The following is a 25,957-nucleotide window of genomic DNA, read 5'->3' on the forward strand; positions in this document are numbered from 1 at the left end:
TTTTTTGACCCCTTGGTTGTCTCTTTCTTTCTATTCCCATGTATATGGGGATGTTTGTTAGAAGAGAGTGAGGTGAAAAAGAGCGGTAAATATAATGAACACATTGTATTCTTATCGATATTTTGATGCCTTTTCTTTTCATTGTCCTGTTGCTGTGTCTATGCCACAGTTTCTTGTGATTTTCTTTTTTCTTTCTATTTGTTTTCCCTTTTTTTTTGGTAGGGATAGAGAAGGATGGTGCGCCACCATGAAATATGATGATTATTTTTGTGGCGTTTTTTGGTATAATGGGCGTATTTGTAGGTTGGGCAATTATTTTTTTTTTTTTGATTCTACTTGCGTTCTAAATGGACTTGGTTGAAGTACTATGTTTTTTCTTTGTGTAATTTTTCTGAGTTTTTGGGTTCATATGTTTTGTTATAGTTTGGTGGAGCGGTTTTTTTTTTTTTTTTTCTGTTGATGGTTTGGGTTACGTTGTTACACGTTGTTTTGTTGCCTGGAAGGTAGAATAAATAAGTTGTACTCTTTTGTTTTTGTGATGGTAACAAAGTTGATTCATTGTCATGGTTTTTTTTTCCCCATATAGTTGTACCTATATTAATGGTTTTTTTTTGTTACTGGGATTGGCTTCGTTATTTTCTTGTCTCTGTTTGGTTTTTTTTTTTGTTTTGTTGTTGTTTATTCCTTGATTTTTATATTTTTATGTAAATATATATATATATTTTTTTTTCCTTATTAATTACCATCTGAAGGAAGTTCCCCTACACAAAACAAGTAAGAAAAAGAGGTACGATGCAGGAGTTCCATGCCTTTGAGCTGCAGCCCGGCAAAGAGCACCGTCTTGCGCTGCCACCCATGCACGGCTTCCACCTTTCAGTTGTGACGATCCCGCATGGCGGTAAGGGCCGCAGCACGTTGTATGCCACTGTTGATGGTAAATCGTTTGCCATCGCCACACTCGATGCCGCGCAGAACATTCTGCAGGCACCCACAGATCTCATCTTCAACGAGCAGCAGCAGGTGGTGTTCCGTGTGAAGGGAAATGCCGTTCTGCACTGCTGCGGATACCAGCAGGAGCTCGATGCCGAGTTCCAAGACGAGGAAGGCAGCGAAATGGAACAGAACGGTATGATGAATGAAGAGAGCGACGAGGAAAGCAGCGTGGATATGAAGGATCCAACACAGGCGCCCATGAACGGCCATAACGACAGCGATGAGGATGAGGATGAGGAAGGCATGGATGACTTGGAGGATGAGGAAATGGACGAAGATGATGAGGAGATGGACGAAGATGATGAGGAAATGGACGAGGATGATGAAGAGATGGATGATGAAGATGATGAGGAAATGGATGATGATGAAGAAATGGATGATGATGATGATGAGGAGGAGGAAGACGAGGATGAAACCAATGAGGCTGCGGCAAAGCGTGCAAAGATCAATGACACCCCACAAGGTCGTCCCAGTCAACAACAACAACAACAAAAGCAACAATCCCAGAGCCCACAAGGTCGTCCCAGTCAGCAACAACAGCAACAGAAGAAACAAGTGCAGAGTCCTCAAGGTCGCAACAGTCAACAACAACAACAGCAACAGAAGCAACAATCCCAAAGCCCACAAGGTCGTCCCAGTCAGCAACAGAAGAAGCAAGTGCAGAGTCCTCAAGGTCGCAACAGTCAACAACAACAACAGAAGCGTGGTCGTGAATAGGTGTTCTTGTACTATCCTTTCCTGTTGTCTATAGTAGACAGGGAACATTAAATAATTTTTACCCTTCAGATACGATTTAAAACATTATCTACTCTCTATTTTCTAAAGAAACCATAACTGCTAAGCGCATTTGAACTCTCAGTTTGGAAGAAAGAAGAAGCAGTGGAAAGAAAAAAAAAAATAAGGAAGAGAAAACATTCTATGATAATTGAATGAATGAGTGAAAGAAGGCGTCTGTGGCTCTTTTTTTTTTTTTTACCTTATTTATTTTATTCCTTTATATTGGATCTGTCAAGGTGCGATTTTACGGTTTTTTTTTTTTTTTTTATCTTGTTTACTACTTATCTGTTTAATTAGGATCTATTCTATGGGAATCAAGGGTGTTTTCTTCACTCTTCTTATTTTCTTTAATAAAATAATAAGATAGTAAACTTGGCGTATGCGAAAGTGTTATTTACTCCTCATTTTCTTTTCCCTCTTGTAGATTTACTGGCGTATTGATAGAAGCAATATAATCTCCAAGAAGGATATTTTCGTCTTGGTGGCGTTACGAGAGAGTAGGAACCGAAGAAGAAGAGATAACGTTGTGACTGTACTGAATAGTACCAACAACCGCAGGGAGAACGTGGTGAGTCATAATACTTTCAACACCACTTGTAAAGTAATCTCCACGTCTTTATTTTCTTCTTTCTCTATCTATCTATCTCTTTCTTTCTTTCTTTTTTGGAGTTGTTCCTGCTTGCATTGCCATGACGGAGCTTGTGAACCCCAATCCGACTGTATTCCACCATTCGGAGGAGCCGCTGCGGCGCAGTGCGGCGGAGTTGCTGCGGGAACAGGACGACACCGTCCGCGACCCGCTGGACGCGCTGGAGGTTTACGAACACATCCGCCGCATTCGCGACCCGGAGCACCCGAACACGTTGGAGCAACTGCGGGTTGTGCGGCCGCAGCACATCACCGTGGACGAGTCGCGGCAGTTGGTGCGGGTGGAGTTCACCCCCACCGTCCCGCACTGCAGCATGACGACACTCATTGGCCTCTGCATTCACGTGCGGCTCCAACGCGCCCTGCCGGTCCACACGAAAATTGACATCCGCGTCGCCCCCGGCACACACGAACAGGAGCAGCAGGTGAATAAACAACTGGGCGATAAGGAGCGAGTGGCGGCGGCGTTGGAGAACAGTAATTTATTAAATGTGGTGGAATCGTGTTTAAATGAGTTTGATTGAGGTTTGGTGGTGGTGGGGTGAAAGACGTCTGCAAATGGGCAAAAACTGATAAAAGAAGGGGGTGAGAGCTGATAAAGAGAGTGAGTAAAATGAAAGAGACAGAGAGAGAAAAAAAAGAAAGAAAGAGAGAGTAGTAGTAGTAGTATGGAGTTAAGAAGAAGAAAGAGAGTATATAATTGAGGTTTGAACAGGAGAAGTGCATATTTTTTCTCCTTTTCTTTTTTTTTTTCTCCTTTTCTATCTATCTATCTATCTATCTATCTGTCACTTTATATATTGAAATTATTCTTGTATTGTATTGTAATTCTTTTTATTGTGGAATACAAGTCTGTATTCTCTGGTTCTTTCTCTGTGTGTGATATACACATACAACTGCGGAGAATTATATATATGAAACTATTTTTATTTTTCATCTATTCATTTGTATAACTATTTGTGTTTAAAACACGGGTATGTTTATCATACTTATCTCTTATATTCTTCTTTTTTCCCTTTTTCTTCTTTTTTTTTTTTCTTTGTTTTTTTTTCTTAACAGAAGAAAGGAATAGGCGTTGAGGTTTTCACCTCTTTTTTTCTTATTACCTTCTTTTTCTTTTATTATATTGTTTTTTTTTTGTGTGTGTGAAGCACAGTGCAAAGAAGGGGAAAAAACAACAACAACAAAAAAAAAAGAAACACCCTTTTTACTTGTATTATTTCTCATTTCTTTATTGACGTTCCATACGGCAGTACTACCAAACAACAAAGAAGAGCAACAAAGCAAAAAGATAATAAAGAGAGAAATAGAAGAAGGACAACTAGACGAAAAGAACGAAAAGAAAGCACCTTACTAGAGTGAATATATTCTTATATTCTACGTGTTTCCCTACGTAGGTGTCTTTGTCTTTCTATCTGATTGTGTTTGTAGTTTGTTCCCTTTCGTTGAGAGAGAATTGAGAAAGAGAATTGAGAAAAACTGAGTGTATCTTCAGTCAGTCAGTCAGTCAAAGAAAGTAAAGCTTTTAAAAAAGGAAAAAAAAACAAGATTTAGACAAGAAGGCAGACAGGCAGGCAACTAGATACAAACTACACCCACACACTTACATACCCACACCCAAACAGAAGTATATATATATATATATATAATTTGTTTTTGTACAAGCACTTTGTATTACAAAACAAAGAATAGAGGAATACAAACACAGGTTTACAAATCTTTTCTTGTTCTTCCCGTGTCTGTTATTGTTGTTACCATAAATATTTTTTATTTATTCAAGCAAACACAATAGTAGCGACATCAGCGAACAAGAAAACCAAGGAACTTGCATTTGGATAAAAAAAAAAAGAACAAATAGCTTCTGGAAGAAAGAAGGGCGAAAAAACAAACAAACAAAAAAAAAAGCAAACAAACCAAAGAAAAAAAAAAATCCTGTAGTATCTACATCACCTTCACCTTCTCTTTGCGACTTTTCTTTCCCTCTATCATACACGTATTTTTGTGTGAACTGAGAGAAACGAACGAATAGAGAGAATTATTGTACCACTTCAAGAAAAAAAAAAAAAGAAAAGAAAACAAACAAAAAAAAAAAAAAAAAAAAAAAAAAAAAAAAAAAAAAAAAAAAAAAAAAAAAAAAAAAAAATAGAAAGATTTTGAGATCACGCACAAAGAAAAAAATATATATTTTTATTTATATATATTTGAGAAAGAAATAAAGAGTATTTACCACGGAGAAGATTGTGACTCGGAATTTTTTTTTTTTTATCTGCATTGTGTTTACCTGAATATCTTTCTTGTATCACTCATTTTTATCCACCCCCCAATTCCACCCACAAAATAAAACAAAACAACAAGAAAAAAGAAAACAGCAGTTTTTTTTTTTTCACTTTTTTTGTTTCTGCTACTGCTGTGATTCTTATTGATTTTATTGCTGCTTTGGTGATACAAACGCATACACGCACATATATATATACATATAAATATATATTTTATATATATATATATATTTATATATATTTATCTATATTACTCCACGCTACTACAGGAGGACTGACTAATTGAAGCACAAGATCGCTACAACTAGCAGTCTTAACATTATCAGTAGCCAGAGTGGGACACATCTCCCAGACCTCGTGACGACTAGAAGCCGAGAAAAGAAAGAGCAAATAATAAAAATAATAACAACAATAAAAAGGAAAAAAAAAAACAAAAATAAGCCGCACGTAAAGACCGCAAAAAAAAAAAAAAAAAAAGGAAAGAAAAAACAACAACAACTAGAGAAATAAAAAAAAGAGTATTGAGGAAGAAATATCTGAAGAAGAACAAGAGAAACCTTTTATTTTTGTGTGTGTGTGTGTGTGCATATATTAATTATAAGTGAGCAAACAAAAAAAAAAAAAAGTGGGAAAGCGCGCCGCGTATATTTTAGAAGCAAATCAACCCACATTCTTATTTTACTCTGCGTAAAACCCAGAGGTCTATTATTTACAGTACTTGACGTTAAAAGCCCTTTTTCGTTCCATCTGCAGTCAGTAGAGGAAGTTCCTCATTTATTCATTTCTCTTATTTGGCTTTCATCACGTTAACGATGGAAGGAACAGGAGCATTTGTGTCTGCGAGAGTCAATCCCCAGGAGAGTAACTTTCAACCGCACACCCCATCCTCGGTAAGTAAAGAGAGCAACAGTCCATTTCTCAGTCATCTCACCACACCAAGCCGCAGCTACCAACAAGAACAACAACAATTACAATTACAACAAATGCATATGGAAGATAAAGCTGCAGTTCCAGCTGCTGCCAGTGATGTGGAGCCGAAGGAAAGTTCATCATCAGGTACATGTAAGAACGGCTCAACGTGGATGAGTAGTAATGAAACGGGAGCGGCACCTAAATCTACACTAAATCCAGAAGCGAAGGAGTTTCAACTTCCATTCAACAGATCAAGTGAGTCGTTTATACCTTTACCAACATCAGCTACAACAACAACAACAGCCACTTCTACAATAATGCCTACTGCGTCTCTGTTTTATCCTAACAATGGTGTTTCTTCGTCGATGCCACTATTTGCTGTACCATCTATCTCTATGGGATGGATGGCGAATACGGGAGTTCCAATGGATCCAGTGTTTACATCTTCTATGAGAAGTGGAGATGCATCCAAGTGGCCACCAATATCGTCACTTACACATGTTTCACTTTCACAAGGTGTAGGAATGAATACTATGGATGATACGACTATTGCTACTCCTTCTAGTGTAGCTCCTTCTCTTACTACTCCTACAACGGTTGGGGTTGGGAGTAATACGAACATCCCTCTTCCGCTTCCTCCAATGACTCCACGTTCACTTTCAAGACGTATAATGGAGGATTATAATACAGAATGTAAAAGTAATGGATTTCATATGGTGGCTGTTTTTAATTTGGAACCACGTACAACACAGGAAGAGTTACTGAATATATTTTTTCCAATGGGTGCTAGAAAAGCGGAAATGCTTCCACCACATCGATCTCTACGGCCAAATCGTCGAGCAGGTGTTGTGTTTTTCTCATCTAAGGATTTTGCTGCAGTAGCGGTAGAGAAATTTAATGATTTTGTTCCCAACCGACAACATCAACCTCTCACTGTGCGGTATTGTGGACCGGATGTATCAGAGGCGTCCACACGGGAAACTTCACTACAGTCTGTAACCTCACCTTATTCTTTTTCATCATCATATCGTCAGCAACAACCACAACCACAACAATCACAATCACAATCCGTTGCGAGAGCAGTTTCTGCATCTCCTGTACAGTCTTGGCGTTTGACAGATGGAGCACAATTGAATCGAGTTCATGCCGATATGTGGAGATTTTTAAGTAATGGTTTCTCTCTCTTGCCAACCACTTTAAAGCATGTTGTGGCAATCCATGGACTTGACCCTGAAAATGCAGAGAGTGTTCTAACGATGAATTTTATGAATCAAGGTGCTGAACGGTATGAGATGTGGCCAGTGAAAAATATTGGATTTATCACAACACCGATAACATGCGGCAGTGTGAGTGCTCTTGTCTGGTATTCACAAGAAGCAAAGGCACGAGAAGCGGAAGCGAATTTTCGACTCAGGACACCAGTCGGTCAAACACAACCAATTGATGTAGTCTATCTTAATGCCCTTTATACTACCAATGGAAGTTCAACAGGTGTTATTGGTGATATCAATACTATTGGTACTCAAGCTTATAGTGGGTTGTATGGTGTCAATAACAATAACAATAACGTCACTGCTGTTCCCGTAACTAATGTAACGACTACTGTTTTTCCTGCTCCTTCTGCTACTACTACTACCACTACTACCACTACTACTACCACTGCCAGTAATACTATTACGACTAATAATAATAGTAGTGGTGTTTCTGATCCATGGATGGCAACACTTGAAAATATTGATGCTTATTTTCTTCGTGAATATGATGATCCTAAACTTTTTCTCGTTGGTGTTCATAATTTATCTCCGAGTACGAGCAAAAAACCACTTTTCCGACTCTTTTCTCCACATGGAGCTCTTGATGTGAGTATTTATCCGGATCTTGTGAATTGTGCTGGGGATGTTCGTCGTAGTGGTGTGGTATTTTTTGATACGGAAGTGGCTGCACGCAAAGCCGCTGAAAAACTGGATAATTTCGTTGTTTCCAAACAACCCTATCCCATCATTGCACGTTATTTGGTGAAACCCTCTTTTACAGAAACTTCTGCTGGGGCTACAGTGACATCATCCTTGACAGGTCAAACAGTGTTTAATGTGTTGGGAGGAGATGCTAAGAGGAATCCATTGTTATTGGCAGTGGCAGAGGAATTGTGTGCACCTATTGTGGATGCTGGTCAATTAACAGAAAAGTTAATGATGCTCATTGTTCATCCCGATTCAACAGAAGCTACAGCTGGACAGTTGGCTTCTGTTATCACTAACACTTTAACAGAAATGATGCATCATGCTGTTGCCCTTTCAACTCCCCTTGTAAATGCATTATTGTCATTGCATGAAAAATTAAATATTCCTCGAAAAGGTTGTAAAGATATAACTCTTGAAGGAACTACTCAAGATCCTGTGCTTACTCGAAATATCTTTTTCATGCAAACAATTGCTCGTGCTCTTATTCAATTACTTATGGACAATACCAAACCGCATGAATCCCGTAAAGTTGCAGCTGTTTTAACTGGATATTTATTTCAGTTCTCTTATTTGATGAAAAGTCCATATGAATTAGCCGTGAAATTAATTAAATCCAATGAGAAAAATTTAAGCCTTGCAAGGGAATACAGGAAAAGTGCAGAAATGGTTATGAAAACGGCTGCTTTACTTGAGTTTGAAGAAGAAGAACAAAAACCATGGATAACATTAATGCAATGTCTAGATCAAATGACATCCCTATGGAGACAAAATAATAAATCGCGTGCAAAGAAAGATCCATATCGTAAAGAATATGAACGACTTGTGGAAGAGTTTTTCCGAGATGGTGGTCGTGTGGGGAGTAGTACTTCACTCAACACAAGTACACGCCCAACACCTAGACGAGTAGTAGCTAAAGTTACACCAGGGACTGGGACTGGTAGTGGTAGTGTGGGTAACAGTTCACCGGGATTAACACAACCCTCATCAAGTGTACCTCGTGTGAGTCTTCGTGGTGTTGGGGGAGATTCCAGTGGATTTTCACACGATATCTCCTTTGATAGTGTTGCCTCACATCCAACGATGCCGGTTTCTTTTGTGTTTGAATCTTCTACCCAAACAGCATCAACATCAGCATCACGCTATGATAATGGGAATAATTATATGCTTGGGGCATCCCAAGAGCAACAACAACAACAACAACAACAGGTGCAAATACAGGTTCAACCACGTATTGGGAATTCTCGTGCTTTTGTTTCGGATATAAATACATCATTAGATTCTATGAAACCCCCACTTTCTGTGCGTACCGGTGGTGCTTCTATGCCGTCTGTTTATACACATACGGAGCTTATGGAACGTACAGTGTATATCACAAAATTACCATCTACACTACGAAGAGCTCAGTTCCGTCGACTTTTATTACATTTTGGGGAATTCAATAAAGTTCGCATGTGTCGTGATGAGAATCAAATTCATGCAAAAACCGATGTTCTTTCTTCTTTTGGATTAACAGGATTTTCTACAGGAGACTCTCCAGTTTCATTGTGTTTCAGTTTTGTTGAATTCGCTGAACAAAGTAGTGCCAAGGCGATGGTGGAGTACTTTCGAAATGCCTCTTCCAACCCGCAGCCGTTTGGTTTCCTTCTAGACACTACATTATCATGGCCAAAGTGCAGTCATTTCACACCGCAGCATATTCAACTCTTATTACACGCTCGAACGAGTCCTGCACGAAATCCAATTCACGATCAACTTCCCATGGACGCCGTATTGACATGCACTCCTCAACACCCACGGCTTGTTCTGCGAAATCGACCCTCTCTGTACGGTGTGGAAGACGGTGAGAAGTCTATTGATCCGAGTGATGATATGATTGTGTATGCGCCTGGTGGATCTGGCAGTTTATCAAGTGCGAAAATGAGTAAATATTTACCCTATCCTGCTGTAATTACTATTTCTACTACTAATGCTACTACTACTACTACTTCTAATACAGTGGGAAATGGAGAAGGAGATGTGGAGCCGCAGCATGTGGGTACTTCCTTCCCTGTGAGTAACCAGAGGGATAGATTGAAAAGTGAAACAATAGAGGATGATGATTTAGATTTCCATAATATAATGAATACTGTGGTGGCTTCTGTGGCTCGACACAATTTTACGGATAGTACGAGTGAAATGTTATCACACAATGATCATTATTTTAATCCCATGCAGGTGCCATGGTTAAAGGAGGTGACCCCTACTGCACATGATGGGAATCTTTGGACGACTATGACCTTTTCAGTGGATACCAATACTACTACTACTGCTGCTGCTAATAATAATAATAATAATAATAATAATAATAATAATAATAATAATAATAATAATACTGATGGTACAGCATTAGAATTAACAGGAGAAGATTCTACTACTGTTTTTGGTCCAACCTTTGTTACCTCTTCTGCAGTGGAGTCAGAAAAGACATGGTCTTCTTATCTTCCTCCCTTTGGAAATCCACTTATTGAGGATGATAAGGATAGTTCGAGCAGTGTGGAGAGTGGGAGTGGTCGTTACAAAAATATTAACGCATGCTGGGAATGATAAGGTATTATTATTATTATTATTATTATTATTATTATTATTATTGTTATTCTTATGCTAGAAAGAGAAACTACGATGAGTGGTTTCATATATATTTATATATATATATCTGTATGTGTGTGTATGTGCCCATGTAAACATGTATTTCGTGTAAGTAGGATAAAAGACAAAAAGAAGAATCACTGCATGATCGCAGTTTTTACTATCTTTGATTCGGTTTAGACAGCATATCTTTCTTTTTTTTTTTTGTTTTTGTTTTTGTTTTTTGTATTGTGCAACGAGTGCTGGGCTATTCCCATGTACACTGTGTTGTATCATATTGAATAGACAAGAGGTTCGGTTGCGGATGAGACACGGACCGAGAGGATCTGCTTGAAGACGTAAAATAGTAATTGTTTCAACAGAAACGATATCCAAAGAGAAGAAAAAAAAAAAAAAAAGATGCGACAGTAGATAAAACAAGAAAAAAAAAGAATATATATATATATATATATATATATATAAACCAACCAAATTTATAAACATGGCCACAACTAGGACCTCAGCAAGATTGAAAATAATAAAAAAAAATATAAAGAAAAAAAAAAGATGAAAAATTTTATTCTGCTCTAAAAAAAAAAAAAGATAAAAAAATTTTTCTTAGTTTTTCTGTACCTGCTTTTTTCTTTTATATATATATATATATATATATATCCTTTTTCTTTTTTATTTTGCTTTTTTTTTATTTTGCGCTTTCCGCGTTGAGGGCTATTGATTTTTCTTTGTTTTCGCAGCCCAGCAGCTGCGCTTCTGTGTTGCTAGGATTAGATGCATTTGTTGTGTTTTTTTTTTCCCCCCTTTTCTTCTTCTTCCCTCTTCTTTTTATTTTTCCTCCTTTCTTCTCTCTTCTTCTTTTTTCATGTCTTTGTGTACATTTTCTTTTATGTTGATTGCTCTTGCCTCGGCAGCTAAGTGCATTTCTGCCAGTGATTTTACGGGTAGTTTTCACTTCTGCTCTTTTTATTATTTTTATTTTTGCTATTATTGTGATTTCACTCGCTTGTTCCTTCTTCTTATTCCTTTTTTTTTTTTTATCTCTCTGTGTGTGAGAGAGAGAAGATGAATGGTAAGAAGAAGAAGAAATAAAAGGTGAGTGAGATGTAATCAAGGAAGAATTAAAAGAGATAAATTGCAAGAGTGGAGTATAAGAGAGAAATAGACAAGACAATAAAGAAAGAACAGAAAAAAAAGAAAAAAAAAATGGTTGCTAACCATATATATAAAGTATATGAAAGGAATTATATTTATTGCTGAGATGTGAGTGAGGAAGCATAATAAAGAAATGAGATCAGAAGAAAGGTATCCATTTTGTACTTTCACCTTGTATTTACTTTTTTTTTTTTTTATCTTTGTTCCTCTTTGTTAAACTGTACGCTGGGTTTTTTTCTTTTCTTTTTTTATATTCCTTTTTTTTTCTTTTTTCTAAAAAATGTGCTACTTATGTTATATAGTTCTTTGGTGTTCTTATTTTCCCCTCTTCTTTTCTTTTTTGTTTTTGTTATTATTATTATTATTATTTGTCACTCTGACTGTCGCCGCCCTATCCTCTCGCGTAACCAACAGGTAAACAACAGCGGCCACTTTACCAGCATCAGCAAGAATAACTCGGCAATATAAGGAAATTGTGCGCAAGCATTAAAGGAAAAAGAAAGAAAAAGAAAAAAAAAAACTACTAAGAGATTGAAAGAAAAGAAAAAGAAATAAAAAACTTGATGTGCAATTCCTTCCTTGTTTAAATAATTTAATTATTGTATGTACGTGTGCTTAATCTACATATTATGTGTTTTTACCAAATAATGGTGGTTTTTTGAGAGATGTATATGCTGGGATTTGCGAGTAAGGATGCGTTGAGCGTCGAGTTGGCGTTTTTTTTTTTTTTTGTTAGGGGGTATGGGAAAGAAAGGATATATGGTGGAAAAGCTATTTTATTTTACTTTGTTTTTTAATTGTTTTATTGAATTTATCTATTGTTATACTATACATCAGGAGAAAACTATGTCCATTACTTTAATTATATATTTGTCTGAGTTATTGTAATTGTTTCTCTTACTCTTTCTTTTTTTTCTTCTTCTTTTTCTTTTAGGTATGGTAGCTGTATAGATAGATGGGAAGAGAAAAGAAGGGGAGATATACAGTTGTTATGATACTCTCTTCTTGATGGAATGTTGGAGTAATAGAAGATGTAGATGAAGTACCCGATGTCTTTGTCTGCTTTCTATTCCAGGTAAATATTATTATTATTATTATTGTTGGTGCCTGTATGGAGGTCAATTATCTGTGTATAGATTACTTGGTGAAGGGATGCTCCTTTTCTTCTTATTTTGATTCTGAAGAGTTGTTTTTTATTATTAATCTTTTTTTTTTTTGCATTCGTTCTGTCAAATTTCAGATGTATGTATTTCTTTTCTTCTTTTATTATTATTGTTATTATTATTATTATTATTATTTGTTGCTCCCTTGCAGCTACAGAAATTCTGTCAGGCCGCATGACTGATCCTCTTCGGGTGACGGTGGAGTGCTGGGAGAATCAGCGCTATCATCCACTGAAGGGTTGGGGATTCCACCGGCTGCCGATGGACCGCACGGCGTGGTCCAATAAGAAGGGCGACGCGGTGCTCTGCCGCGATAGTTTTCTCACGCCGATTGGTTGGATTTGGGCCACCGAGTGGACCGTCGCCCCCAACGGGCAGCACCGCGAGGGATGGTTCTACGCAGCGGACTTCAGTATTCCCACACGCTTCTGCAGTAGCACACCAAACAGCATGAGTTACGTGCGGCGACGCAAATGGGTCCGCACACGTGTGCAGTTAACATATGATGATGATCATCATCACCACAACAATAACAATAGTGGAAGTGTGGGGTTGTTGGATGTTTTATCGCATTCTTCTAGTTTTCAGGCGGATCCGCGTGTGGTGTGGCTGAGCACTTCTTTCTATGGATTTACCGGAGCCACAGTGGAGGAGCAGCGGGAGGATCAGCGTAGACAGCATATCTGTTGTTATAAATTACATCGTTGTTTAGATGTATCTCGCGGTAGTGTTATCACAGTAGAGGAAGAAGAAGGTGAAGAAGACACGGAGGTGCTTTGTAATAATAATAATAATAATAATAATAATAATAATAATTTATCATTACATCGACATCCTTCTGTGACCTCTGCTGTGCTTAACTGTGTGTATAATTACGGTCTTGCCCAATGTCTACGTCCGGCGCTTTGGTTAGAGTGGTCAGGCGCTGCATCTCTTCAACGAGAATCTCCTCGGATGTATGATGAACTTATGTTGCATATCGATAAGGTTTGTGGTCAGCCATTACAGGATATTATGCAAGATGTCGTTCGAACCGCACCTCGTCATCCATTCTTTGCGAAAGATGGAGGTGGAGCAGAAGAACTACGTAAAGTGTTGTTAGCTTTAGAGGTTGCAGGTGTTCTACCTTCTTATCATCAAGCATTTAGTTATATTGTAGCTACGGTCTTATTAAACTTGCCGGCGAAGGAGACTTTTTGGGTTGTCACTTCTCTTTTTGATCAATTTCTTCCACATGGATATCATGAGGAATACCGTTTACAGGAGGATTTGATTTTATATAAACAAATACTTGAGAATAAGATGCCCGATGTCTTTGCACATTTTAAATTACGTCGTATAGAAGTTTCCGTATTTGCAAGCGGATGGCTTCAGGGATTATTTTGTGCACATTTCCCATTTTGTACTGCGGCTCGTATTCTTGATGTTCTCTTTGCTGAAGGTGATAGTAGTATTCTGGTACGTTTTCTTGTAGCATTTACGATGAAGTTCCGTCTGGAGATGCTGGAAATGGATAGTAGCGGTTCATTAGGTCACTTTGCAAATGAGTGGGCACGTAACTGCTTTGATATTGATGATATTATGACTGCTGCGAAGAAGGATGGACTGAGATCTATTGTTTTATTTCACAGGATGGAACGTGCACAGAATGATAAGGTGAGTTAGTGGTTTGAGAATGGATACCCTTTGTGTTTGGGTAATTGTAATGTTGAATTGTTTTTTTTTTCTTATTTATTTATTATTATTATTATTATTATTATTTGTTGCTGAGATTAGGAGAATGGTGTTTCACTTTGCTACTTGATTGAAATTCAGTGGTAAAATTGTTCGATTCTTTTTACTATTCTTCCTTTTTTTTCCTTTTTTTTTTCTTTGTTTGTTTCTTGTTCTTGTATATCCTGTATTTAATATTGAAATTGCACTAATCGCATTACGTTAGATGATGTGCTGTTTTTTAGGGTTTATATGACTATAGGATTTACACAGAACATTTTTGCCCAGAAATATATATATATATATATATATATATATATATGTACATGTTTATCGTATTTTGTTTCTACGAGTGAGGGAATTTTTTTTTCTTTTTAAACTTTACGTCTTGATATGTCTCTGTGCTTCTATATGTGTTTTATTATTTCTTATATATATATATATATTCTATTCCTTTTCTTTTCTTTTGTTGTTGATATCTTTCATTCTCACCTCATCTTCAGTTGGTCTCAGTCAGAGAAGGAAAGAGAAAAAGAAGGAAGAGGCGGCACCCATTATATACATTACGTGGGTGTAATGTGGTCGTCGGCGTTTAAAACACATCAATGTCTACGTACCATACGCCAATGGGATAATCCTCCGCAGAACACCAACACAGAGAATAATAATAATAATAGTATCACTCCGTTTAACCCGCAGGATATAGTGAAACAGACACAAAATAACGTCTCTGTTGTTAGTGAAAGTACGGCAGAGAAAGAAGTTCTAGAGGATACAGTAGTAGCACAGAAGCGTCAGCGTGGAGAAGATATGTGTGATGCTGACAGTAGTGTGATTCCAACTTTATCATCCATAGATACAAATCCCTCACCATTAGTTAAACAACGGTGTGAAGGGAATAAGGAAAAAGAAGATAGCATAACAGGCGAGATTGTAGTTCTTTCTGAAAAACGTCTTGCTGAAGAAGTAATTCTCATAGATGATGATGATGATGACGATAATGATAATAATAATAGTAGTAATATGAATAATTCGAATGAGGATGTTATGTTGCAGGAAGAAGGTGTATCTCAGGTTCAAAAGGATAGTCCAGCCTCACGTGAAACAGAATCCGAACGGTTAAATAGTTCACAGACTCCCAAAGGGAAATCAGGACTTGCTTTAGCTTCCTTTCTTTTTTTTAATCCCTTATCTGAGGAGCAACAACAGATATTTGATCTAGTTGTCAATCGTGGTCGATCTATTTTTCTTACCGGTGGTGCTGGTACAGGCAAATCACATTTACTCCGTTCTATTGTGGCAGCATTACCAAAAGAGACAACTTTCGTCACTGCGACTACAGGAATAGCGGCATTAAATCTTGGTGGGAGTACAATTCACAACTTTGCGGGTTGTGGCATTATAGACCCACAGCAGCATTCAGCGGATGATGTTTATTACACCGTTCAGCGGAAAACAAGGGCGAAACGGAATTGGCGTACGTGTAGTGTTTTAGTGGTAGATGAGATATCCATGATGGATGCATGGTTTCTTGATGTTCTCGAGTATGTGGCTCGCAAGATACGTGGAAGTCGAGAACCTTTTGGTGGTATTCAAGTTGTTTTCTCTGGTGACTTTCTACAACTTCCCCCAGTGGTAAAGAACAGCAAGAAAGAGGCTCGTTTTTGTTTTGAAGCGAAATCCTGGTGCCGTATAAATCCACGTGTGTGTATTCTTTCTCGTTGTTTTCGTCAAAAGGATGGTGTTTTTTTCGGTATGTTGAATGAAATGCGTCGCGGGGCACTCACCGCAACATCTCTCGCTCTTTTAACTTCACTTTCCATCACCACAACTGTACGTTATGTGAAGGAGGAAGGGAAAGAAGTAAAGAAAGAGAAAGAGGTGAAAGAAGAAGAAGAAAAGGAAGAGGAAAACGAAAAGGAAGAGGGAACAGGAGAAGTAAAAACAGAAAAAAGAAGGTGTGGAGGTGGTGAAGTGGCGACTATTGTGGAGGGTGATATTCGTGCAGGGCGAGAACGGTATGATGGATTTACGATATTGCGTGCACGACGGGCGGAGGTGGAGGCGATGAATATGGATCGATTTAATGAATTGACAACAAAGATTGTGACCTACAATGGTTTTCACAGAGGTGAGGGGAGGTTTCCGACAGATTTACCTCAACTCGTTTCTCTGCGAGTTGGATGTCGTGTAATGCTGCTGAAGAACTTGGATGTTTCTCTTGGTCTTGTGAATGGTAGTGTGGGTACATTAGAGAAATTGATTGACACAAGTAATGTGAGAGATTTTGCACATAGAACCACTCCAGGAGATCTTCGTTTATTAGCCACACATGGATTTCTCCCTGTTGTGCGCTTTGAGACTTATGATAGTTCTGGTACGAATAAGACTAGTGGTGGTCGTCTTGTTATGATCGAACCGCATAGGTGGACTGTACTCCAAGGAGAACGTGAAGTGAGTTGTAGTATTCAGATTCCTCTACAACTTGCCTACGCTATTACTATTCACAAATCACAGGGGATGTCACTTTCTCATGTGAATGTTGACTTTAAAGGTATCTTTGAAGAAGGACAGGCGTATGTGGCTCTCTCTCGTTGTTGTGATATGAGTAATCTTGTGATTGAAAACTTTGATGCCTGTCGTGTTAATCCAAATGTCAAAGCCTTAGCATACTATAAAGCTCTTGATGATGCAGCCGCAGAGAGGAAAAGGAAAGAAGCAGAAGACGAAGAAGAAGAAATACTAAAAAATGGTGGTAGTGTATATCCATGGGGAGTACGTGATTTTCATTATATTGACAACGAGTATAGTGGAAATAATAATAATAATAATAATAATGAGGAGGATGATGATGATGGTGATGAAAGTAGTAAAAATACACCGCAGGAGATGTACTGGAAAAAGAGTGCTACAGCCATTATAGAAGATATTAGACGTCGTCTGACGCCTACATTTGTGATGTTATCTACTATTCGCTTACGTGTACTCTCCGCCACTGAGCGGGCGACATCTCTGAAGGGAGCCTTATTCGTTATGGACACAACGTCTTTATTCGCATTAGCAAGTTCTATGAATTCTGCTGAAATGTATGAAAATTTATTCCTTAAGCAACAAAATATGATTCGAGTTCCACGTGTAGTGAAGGATGAACTCCTGCAGACTGTTTCTCTAGCGGAGGTATCTGAAGTTCGATCCACACCGACAGTACGTCTCAGTTTCAGCAGCGCCCGTTCAAACTCGCCCACGACGGCAATGGATTATCAATCGGCTGCAGAGATGGCGGCGGCAACATTGTCTGTGATGGAAGATGCAAAGAATGAATTTGTCTTGGATGAACAGCGTGAGGGGGAATCTCGTCCATTACCGCCCATTTTACCACAGTGGGAGGCATTTCCTCTATTTTCTAATACATCATCTGCTCATCTCTCTACAGTTGGTAATAGTGGTGTTTCTTCTCTTTCTCATACCTTTTGTGATGGGCTTCATACAGTTGGAGGACATGGACTGGAAGTAAATGAGAATAGTGTAATGCGACAAGTGCAGCTTTTGGAGTTTTGTTGTTATTTAATGGAGAAGTATGGATCACATTGTGGTGTGTTTATCTGCACAGAGTCTATGGAATTGGCAGCACATGCGCTTTCTGTTGGTCTTCGTGTGTGTTCTTTATCATACTTGTGTCCCAGTGAACGTGCCTGAGAGTTGTTGTCGTGTGTGTATATGTGTGATTTGCTGTGGTGGAGTGAGTGAGTGAGTGAGTAGGTGTGGGGGAATATCAATGAAACTTCAGTAGAGTAATGAAAAAATAAGAAATATGATGGAAATGTATGCAAACATTTTATGTATATATGTATATTTTATTATTATTATTATTTGTTTTGCGTCTAAATATAATTTTCTTTCTCCTCTCACTACTGACAGAGAAAGGTCAATACAGGTAAAGATACATCTTTTAATATAAAAAGGCATCACTATTACTATCATTGCTAGAGCAAAACCGCAACAACAACAAAAAAAGGAAATAAAAAAAAAAAAACAGAATATATATATATATATAGCGAGGAAGTAAGAAAACAAAACCTTAATTCCGTCATTTCATCCTTAATCAAAAGACAAAATACGTCACACAATCGGTGAAAATAATGGCGGAAAAACTTCGTGCGGAACATTTGCTCATTAAATTCAGCGGGAGTCGTAACCCCGTCTCGCGCAGAACCGGCAAGAGTGTTGAAGGTGTATCATATGAAGAGGCCCGTGCAGAGTTACTGCAGTGGGCAGAGAAGATTCGAAATGGGTCAATAACATTTGAAGATGCCGCTCGTCAACGCAGTGACTGTGGCAGTTACGCAAGTGGAGGTGATTTGGGTTACTTTGGCCCGGGAGAAATGATGAAACCCTTTGAAGACGCCGTGCGTGCACTCGACATTGGTCAAGTGAGTGATATTGTTCAGACAGACAGTGGTTTACATCTCATTAAGAGAATTGCGTGAAGATAGCATCACAAAGGGGAGTGGGGGGTGAAGTTAGAGGTGGTCCCCTCAGTACGTTAAGATTGATTTTTTTTTTTCCTATTTTTCTTCCATTTGTTAATTTTACGATTTGGGGCACTTGACGACACTATCTATGAGTCTGTGTCTGTGTCTGTGTAGTTCACTTTTCGATTTTTCTTATTTCTTCCCTTCACGCACATTATATGTACATGTATATATTATTATTATTATTATTATTATTATTATTATTATTATTATTATTATTATTATTATTATTATTCTCTTTTTTTTATTCTTTCTTATTATGTGTATGTATATTTGACATCCTTTTTTCTTTTTTCTTTTCTACACTGTAACGATAGGTGTCTCTTCATTGTATACAAGCAATTTTACGGTCAAATATTATAAGGAAATAAATTACACCGTGTAGAAAAAAATATAAATATAAATATATATATATATATATCACACAGACACAGAGACAAATAAAAGGTACAACAATCTACGAGGGGGAAAATCACAGTTTTAATCATGACGCAAAGTGGAGCTGTGGACGATGAAATTAATGCCATTCGTCGTGAATTATTGAATCTTAAAGTTCAGATGTCCACTATATCCCCTGATTCTTCTCTTACTTCACTTGATGACAATGAGAGTGAGGATAAGATAAATGTAAAGGATCGTAAGGGTAATAATACGAATGAGAAAGAGGATAATAATAATAATAATAATAATGATAAGAGGTTGAATAACGGTGATGAGGATACGAAAATTTTCACACATTCCTCTGAGCAACTGCGTGATCGACTGATGCGAGAGCGAGAGAAGCGACTTCAACTTGAAGAAGAACTACACATGCTGCGAATGAGTCATGAGGAGAACTCCGCGGATGCCGTGAGAGCGAAGAATAAAGAACTTGAGCAACTCACACGTGAGCGGAATGAATTGCAAGAGTGGCTCCAACGAGGCGTAAATGAATGTCGTCGTGTCGCAGATGAGGCATCACGCTTAAAAAATGAATTAAAAGAACGAACAGAACATTGTCAATTACTTGAAAATACAAAAGAAGAATTACTGGAGAAAATTAACAGAATACAAGGACAACTTTCCACTACCCAAACCGAATTAGATCAATTAAATGAAATAAAACAGATGTTAGCAGCCTCTGCAGATGAACGTGCCTTCTCTTTACAGAAGATGGAGGAAATAAATGCGAGGCGACAGAAAGAGTATGAAGCCCTCGTGGTGGAATCCGAGTCTTGGCGTCATCGTGCCTCCACACTTGAGAATGCCGCGATGTGTCTTCAACTTCTCACAGAGCGATTAGAGCAGCAGCAGCAACACATATTGCGATTGAGTCAAGTTGTACGTAAAGGAACATTAATGGATGTCTCCGCTGATGCCTTTGTTCTCCGTGAGAGTGTCGCTGAGCCGCAGCAGCAGCAATTGGAGGAATTAATCCTGCGGGCAAAAACACTTCTCCACACTGTAGCCGCAGCTCTGCAGGCATTGCAGGTGGATATCGCGGCCTTCATGCGGGAACAACAGTGTGCGCAGGCCGAACAGGAGGCCACACACCGCGAACACCTCGAGGCCGCACATTTGGAGAAACAGGCGGCTCTACACAAATATGAAGTGGAGAGGGCATCACTCCTGCAGGAGATTCATCATCTTAAGAAGGAATCACTACGACTACTCACAAGGTCTGGTACTTTAGACACGGAAGAGATGGATGATGTGGAAGGACGTATTAGTGAAGTGGAGTCTATCATGGCAACAAACAAACAATTAAGTGAAACGAATGAAAAACTGCGTGAGGAAAACGCCGTTCTGCAAGCCAAGTTGCGTCGGGTAAAGTTAGATTGGCGAAAAGTACATGAGAGTCAATTACGTTTTCAACAGCTACAGGTGGAGGTGGATATGATTAGGAATACTAATGAACGAATACAGAAAGAGAATGAAAACCTGAAATTAATGATGGAGTTACGCTCCAATACCCTCTATGCCCAAGAGCAGGAACAATCCGAAGGAGAACAACCACCGCTGCCATCATCACAACTACCCTTTTATAGTGTTAACGAGAAAATGTCAGCTGCTTCCGTGCTTCGACCAAGTGTATCGGGTATGAAGATAGATAACAGAAGTAGGAGTCGTGGAACGAGTAGGAGTCCTACACGGACAGGAATCAATTCACAAAGAAGTACCGAAAGAGAACTATTTCAAGAGTGGAAGCATGCAGTACTAAACAAGTTGATTGAGTAGTATGTTATTATTTTTCTTATTTTTTGTATTTTTTGATTTATCGACTTTTTTTTTTATCGAAAGTATTTTTTGTATTTATTTATTTTATTTCATTTATTTTTGTGGTAGAACGAGTCCAGTTTTATCGACTAACACTAAGAGTTCAAAGGTGTGGTGCCTAGTGTAAACAAAAAGAAAAAAAAAAAAAAACTTTGCTACGGAGACATCGTTCTTCTAACAAGAAGAAAAAAAAAAATAAAAATAAATATATTAGTTTCTTTTTTTCTTTTTCATTCTTTTCTTCTTTATATCGTTTGCTGAAAGGAACTAACCATTACGTACGTGCATGAAGTGTGCATAAATAGCGGAACGTATGTTTTTTCCAACTTTAAAGTGTCTTTTAATTCGTCCATTAAATCGAGTGACTCTGGTTGGTGCTCTGCATGATGTCCATACCGGTTTCCTCGGCCAAACTAGTGTTTTTCAGTTTACACTTACCTGCACTTTCCTCGACCTTAAAACGTCTGATTCCATCACCACTTCCAACTCCACTACCACTACAAAGTCATCTCAGTTATTATCCACACTAGGAACAGGAACATCAACAGGAGGAGAACAAATAGTGAAGGAACAGTACACAGTTCGTTGCTTGGGTGATGAGGCGTACACCGATGCCTTGAAGAATGTACTGGATGATGGTTCTATTGTGCAGGTGATTGGACGATTGAAAACCTCTGAAGTTATGGATGGTAGTAAACGACAAATGTTTCCATGTGTGTTAGTTGAACAGGGCCGTTGGAGCAGTGTTTCGCTGTTGTACTCTATCAGGAAACAGCGGCGCGACTGGCAACTCCAGAAGGCTCTCGAAGAAGCATCTGCTGCGGAAAAGTCCTAGTTAAGCTTTTTTTTTCACATCTAACGATTATCACATATATCTTTTTGTGTTAAAAGTGGATTTTTTTTTTTTTTACTGTGTTCATCATTCCTGTGTATTATTATTTTCTTTCTTTCTTTGTTCTCTTGTGGGTTTTCTATATATATCCATGTTACTCTTTTTTTTAATTGTTTTTCTTTTTTTTTTTACTTTTCCGATTTAATCTTTCTAGCAGCCCACGTATTATTCCCCCTGTTACTCTTTTTTATTTTATTGTTGATCATGTCTCTCATTGTGGCTGGTGCGACGGGTGCCATTGGCCGCTGTGTAGTGCGTGAGGCCCTGCGGCGGGCGGAGTTCACACAAGTCGTCGCCCTCACCCGTTCATCCGTAGGAAAAACAATAACACCAGGAACAACATTAACAGGAATACCATCCACAACAAGAAGAGCTTCTGCCAGTGATGTTGAAAAACTATTTGGCTTTAAAGTTTCTGCAGAGGAAGGCGCAGATTTATTGACGGCGACGCAGCTTGAGCGTCTGCGGCTGTTAACATTCGACTGGGAGTTATTCTGCAACTTTTGGGCAGCGAGGCGGGATAAACTCGCCGGCGGCGTTGTGCCCACATCGCAGTACGTTGGCGGCAGTTACGAATCAGCGGAAGTGTACTACACCGAAGTGTTCAGCGGCCACAAATATGCGGCGATGTGTCTTGGCACTACACGCCGAGATGCGGGAAGTGCGGCGGCGTTTGAGCGTTGTGATTATGAATACGTTGTGAACTTTGCTGAGGCGCTGGAGGTATTTAGTGGTAACACCCTCTCTACGTACGCACAGGTAAGTTCGCATGGGGCAAATGAGAAATCATGGTTTCTTTACATGAAAACAAAAGGGAAGGCGGATGCAGCCGTAGAGGCACTTCAATTCCCGCGTATTTGTATTTACCGTCCTGGTGTGCTCGATCGTGGGGACAAGAGTCGATTTAATGAAAAGATGATACACTTATTTACGCGTGGAATACCTGTTGAAGTATGTGGTCGTGCGATCGTAAGTGATTTTGTACACTGCGGCAGTAAGGGTAGCGATAGTGCACCAGGGACAGCATCATGGAAGTGTGCGGGAAAAGAAGTGAAACCCGCATTATCAAATAAGGCGAAATCAGATGCTCAAGTTTTTGTCTTTTCAAACGACAGTATAAAAATAGAAGCTGCAGGATTGGTATAAGAGGTTTTTTTTAATTATTATTTTAGATGTAGATGTTCATTTATGTGGTGGTTTTCTTCATTTCTTTCCGGTTCAAAGGACTTTTGTCTTTAAAATTTTATTTTTACTTGTCTTTGTTTTCTTTATTACTACTCTGAGAACGATTCTTTTACGTTTATATATATATATATATATATATATATTTACAAGGGAATAATAGTTATCTTATTGGTTGGAAGCTTGTGGAACGAACGTGTCTCAGTAAATGGATCTATGTCTTGAGTAGATCGAGAGTTGTGTGGTGATTCATTGTTTTTATTTTTTAATTATGCTTCTTTCCATTTCTTCATATTTCTCTATTCTTTATTTTTTTTTTCTTTCTTTTTTCTTTTCTTTCTGCTGCGATGAGTGGTACTGGTGAAGTGAGCATGGACTTCTTTTCCCTGCTGAATCAAAGGCAGTTGGATCAGAATAGCGAATTCCGCAGACTCTACCGCCTCTCCGCGTGCTACGCGACGGGCGCAGTTCTGGCGATGTTCGTAGCTGCTCTGATAGCACCAGCGGGCACTCCAACAGAATCACGCAGAGGTGATATCTGTCTTGCCGCCTCTCTTTTGTTTTTTCTTTCTAGCAGTATTGCGGCGTATCTCATGATGGTAAAGGCGTTAAATGTCTTAAGCACCAGTCGATTTATATTACCATCCTCATTTGGGGCACCGCGTCTCCCGGCATCTTCTTTGCTTATACCAGTTTCATATGAGGGTCTCACGTTCAGACAACGGATGGTTTTTGTGTATGGATTGCTGGTGAGCGCTATTGTGTCTGTGAGTGTTGGGGTCGGTACAAATTCTTATTATGCGTATTTATTATTGTTGTTTATGCAGTTTGTACTGTTTATTGCCTCATGGGTTGTTCTCAGTCGTATGATGAACGTGTCAAGATGAAGAGGAACACTAATCCTAAGAAGAAAAAGTAGTTGAAGGGGTTATATATAGTTAGAGAAAGATAGATGGAGATGGAGAGAGCAGTTTTATACGTCTGATGTTTTTTTTTTGATTTTATTGTGTGTGTGTGTGTGTGGATTTATCTCTGTCTATGTTTGTGTGTTTCTCTGTACATACAATCTGATGAATAAAGAAAGAAGAAAGGCTGTTGGTTTGTGTCTCGTTGAAACAGAAACGAATATGTACAGGGAACTTGAAAATGTGGTACCTTGTTTACCTTTTCGGTAATGACGATGTGATTTTCTTCCATCCGGCTTTTCGTTTTCTTGTTTGAGATTCCCTCTGTCTGTCTCTATGCGTATAGGTGTAATATATAAAGGATGGGTTGGGCTTCTTGCATGTTTCACTTGACAGGGAGCTTAGTAATGTAAACTGTGTTTTATTTTATTTTATTATTATTGTTATTATTATTAATATTATTATTTCATTGTTCTTCTTTCTTTCTTTCTTTCCTTCTATTTTTTCTTTTTTTACTATTTTAGTATTTATTTATTTTTTTTTCTAGAGGATAGAATATAACTCTTCTGAGGTCCATACGTTTCCATATTTGACCAGTCTTTGGTGTTCTCATTAACTTCTTTCTGCATCGAATGACGGATTCCATTGCCCATACAAATATAGACTCGCATGTGCACACATTCCCACTACACCGTGCGAGAAAGCCATCATGTGAAGTAAAAACAAAACAAACACATCGACTGAAGTTCCACTCCAACTTGCGTGTCCCTTCACCACCGCCTGTTGTGGTTGTGGCTGCGGCTCCTGCCTCTACTACTGTTTCTGTGGCCACAACTTCTTCCCGAAGTGAATTAGAGGATCGGCTGCAGTATTTACTTTTGATTGAAGATCGTCTATCGCCTTCTGTGGTGGAGGATGATGTGCGATGTGTGTTGGCAGAACTTCGAAGGCGACGACGCGAACGAAAGGCGGTGGCTCCATCCAAAACACATTCGTCTGGGAATTTAGGGGCCGATCGTCCACATGTGACGGCATTAGTACAAGCATGTGAGTCGGCTAATGAGAATGCGGCTATAGATATTTTACGTTCTTTCTATCAAACTCATTATGTTCCTTCTAGTAATGAAATAGGAAGATCATTGGTGTACACGGCTCTAGCAGAAGCTCTTATTAAACGCAAAGCGAGTGATAAAGATATTTCTCAAGCCTTATCACTTCTAGACGATGCGGTGTCGGAAGGACATGTAGGGGCCATGCTGCAGGTTGGATTGTGTCTCCGTGATGGCATTGGCGTTCCGCCGGATCTCGTGGCGGCACTCACGTGGATAGAGCGGGCTGCGGATGCGGGATACGCCCCGGCGATGTTTGAACTCGGGGCCATGTATGAGGACGGCGTTGTTGTTGGAAATGATGAGTTGAGTGCAGATTGGGGGGAGGCGGTGGTGTGGTATCAGAGAGCGGCGGAGCAGGGCCACACAATGGCGCAGCTGAATCTTGGGAAATTGCTGTGGAAGGCAGCAGCAGCAGCTCGTGATGCTATTTCATCTGTTTCTGAAAAGGGAACTATTTCGGGACTTGAGAAAAGATCATGGGAGTGGTTGGAACAAGCAGCATCTTCTGGTAATGAAGAAGCCGTTCGACTTCTTCGCCGTAAGAGATGAGAAGTACAGAAGGAAGGAAAGAAGGAAAGAAAGAAAAACCATATGTCTTTATCCTTTATTTCTTTTTTTTTTTCTTTTTTTTCTTTCTTTCTCCTTTTCTCTTTCTTTCTATGTGTGTATATATGTGTGCGTTTGTTTTCAATCGTTTTTCTTTTTTCTTTTTTAATGTCTTATTTGTGTTCATATCCGTTGATGTGGAACTGCCAGTGGTCCTTTAAGTCATTCATGTATAGTGAAATATACACTCTTATAGAAGAAATCAGCATATATTTATATATTGGTACGTGAACGGTGTTTATTTTCTTGCTCTTTCTT

General features: G+C 38.8%; 11 protein-coding genes across 11 annotated transcripts; all 11 read left to right on the forward strand.

Moving 5' to 3' along the window:
• Nucleotides 1-792: 792 nt before the first annotated feature.
• TM35_000272110 (nucleolar RNA-binding protein) lies at nt 793-1,710 on the forward strand (the record flags this gene model as incomplete). Its single annotated transcript, XM_029028104.1, has 1 exon — nt 793-1,710. The coding sequence occupies one exon, from the start codon at nt 793-795 to the stop codon at nt 1,708-1,710; it is 918 nt and encodes a 305-aa protein (XP_028880687.1).
• A 749-nt stretch (nt 1,711-2,459) lies between these two features.
• On the forward strand, nt 2,460-2,942 carry TM35_000272120 (MIP18 family protein; the record flags this gene model as incomplete). Its single annotated transcript, XM_029028105.1, has 1 exon — nt 2,460-2,942. The coding sequence occupies one exon, from the start codon at nt 2,460-2,462 to the stop codon at nt 2,940-2,942; it is 483 nt and encodes a 160-aa protein (XP_028880688.1).
• A 2,564-nt stretch (nt 2,943-5,506) lies between these two features.
• On the forward strand, nt 5,507-10,150 carry TM35_000272130 (putative RNA-binding protein; the record flags this gene model as incomplete). The annotated part of the gene is made up of 1 exon (XM_029028106.1): nt 5,507-10,150. The coding sequence occupies one exon, from the start codon at nt 5,507-5,509 to the stop codon at nt 10,148-10,150; it is 4,644 nt and encodes a 1,547-aa protein (XP_028880689.1).
• Nucleotides 10,151-12,675: 2,525 nt separating this feature from the next.
• On the forward strand, nt 12,676-14,166 carry TM35_000272140 (rabGTPase-activating protein; the record flags this gene model as incomplete). The annotated part of the gene is made up of 1 exon (XM_029028107.1): nt 12,676-14,166. One exon carries the CDS (start codon nt 12,676-12,678, stop codon nt 14,164-14,166), a length of 1,491 nt encoding a protein of 496 aa, XP_028880690.1.
• Nucleotides 14,167-14,790: 624 nt separating this feature from the next.
• TM35_000272150 (PIF1 helicase-like protein) lies at nt 14,791-17,910 on the forward strand (the record flags this gene model as incomplete). Its single annotated transcript, XM_029028108.1, has 1 exon — nt 14,791-17,910. One exon carries the CDS (start codon nt 14,791-14,793, stop codon nt 17,908-17,910), a length of 3,120 nt encoding a protein of 1,039 aa, XP_028880691.1.
• Nucleotides 17,911-18,353: 443 nt separating this feature from the next.
• Nucleotides 18,354-18,701, forward strand: TM35_000272160 (peptidylprolyl isomerase; the record flags this gene model as incomplete). The annotated part of the gene is made up of 1 exon (XM_029028109.1): nt 18,354-18,701. The coding sequence occupies one exon, from the start codon at nt 18,354-18,356 to the stop codon at nt 18,699-18,701; it is 348 nt and encodes a 115-aa protein (XP_028880692.1).
• Nucleotides 18,702-19,232: 531 nt separating this feature from the next.
• Nucleotides 19,233-20,963, forward strand: TM35_000272170 (uncharacterized protein; the record flags this gene model as incomplete). Its single annotated transcript, XM_029028110.1, has 1 exon — nt 19,233-20,963. The coding sequence occupies one exon, from the start codon at nt 19,233-19,235 to the stop codon at nt 20,961-20,963; it is 1,731 nt and encodes a 576-aa protein (XP_028880693.1).
• A 352-nt stretch (nt 20,964-21,315) lies between these two features.
• On the forward strand, nt 21,316-21,837 carry TM35_000272180 (RNA-editing complex protein; the record flags this gene model as incomplete). The annotated part of the gene is made up of 1 exon (XM_029028111.1): nt 21,316-21,837. One exon carries the CDS (start codon nt 21,316-21,318, stop codon nt 21,835-21,837), a length of 522 nt encoding a protein of 173 aa, XP_028880694.1.
• A 261-nt stretch (nt 21,838-22,098) lies between these two features.
• TM35_000272190 (uncharacterized protein) lies at nt 22,099-23,040 on the forward strand (the record flags this gene model as incomplete). Its single annotated transcript, XM_029028112.1, has 1 exon — nt 22,099-23,040. The coding sequence occupies one exon, from the start codon at nt 22,099-22,101 to the stop codon at nt 23,038-23,040; it is 942 nt and encodes a 313-aa protein (XP_028880695.1).
• Nucleotides 23,041-23,423: 383 nt separating this feature from the next.
• On the forward strand, nt 23,424-23,963 carry TM35_000272200 (uncharacterized protein; the record flags this gene model as incomplete). The annotated part of the gene is made up of 1 exon (XM_029028113.1): nt 23,424-23,963. The coding sequence occupies one exon, from the start codon at nt 23,424-23,426 to the stop codon at nt 23,961-23,963; it is 540 nt and encodes a 179-aa protein (XP_028880696.1).
• Nucleotides 23,964-24,613: 650 nt separating this feature from the next.
• On the forward strand, nt 24,614-25,642 carry TM35_000272210 (Sel1 domain-containing protein; the record flags this gene model as incomplete). The annotated part of the gene is made up of 1 exon (XM_029028114.1): nt 24,614-25,642. One exon carries the CDS (start codon nt 24,614-24,616, stop codon nt 25,640-25,642), a length of 1,029 nt encoding a protein of 342 aa, XP_028880697.1.
• Between the last annotated feature and the right edge of the window lie 315 nt (nt 25,643-25,957).

The sequence above is a fragment of the Trypanosoma theileri genome (assembly GCF_002087225.1).
Source record: "Trypanosoma theileri isolate Edinburgh chromosome Unknown TM35_Tth_27_V1, whole genome shotgun sequence".
Classification (NCBI taxonomy): domain Eukaryota; phylum Euglenozoa; class Kinetoplastea; order Trypanosomatida; family Trypanosomatidae; genus Trypanosoma; species Trypanosoma theileri.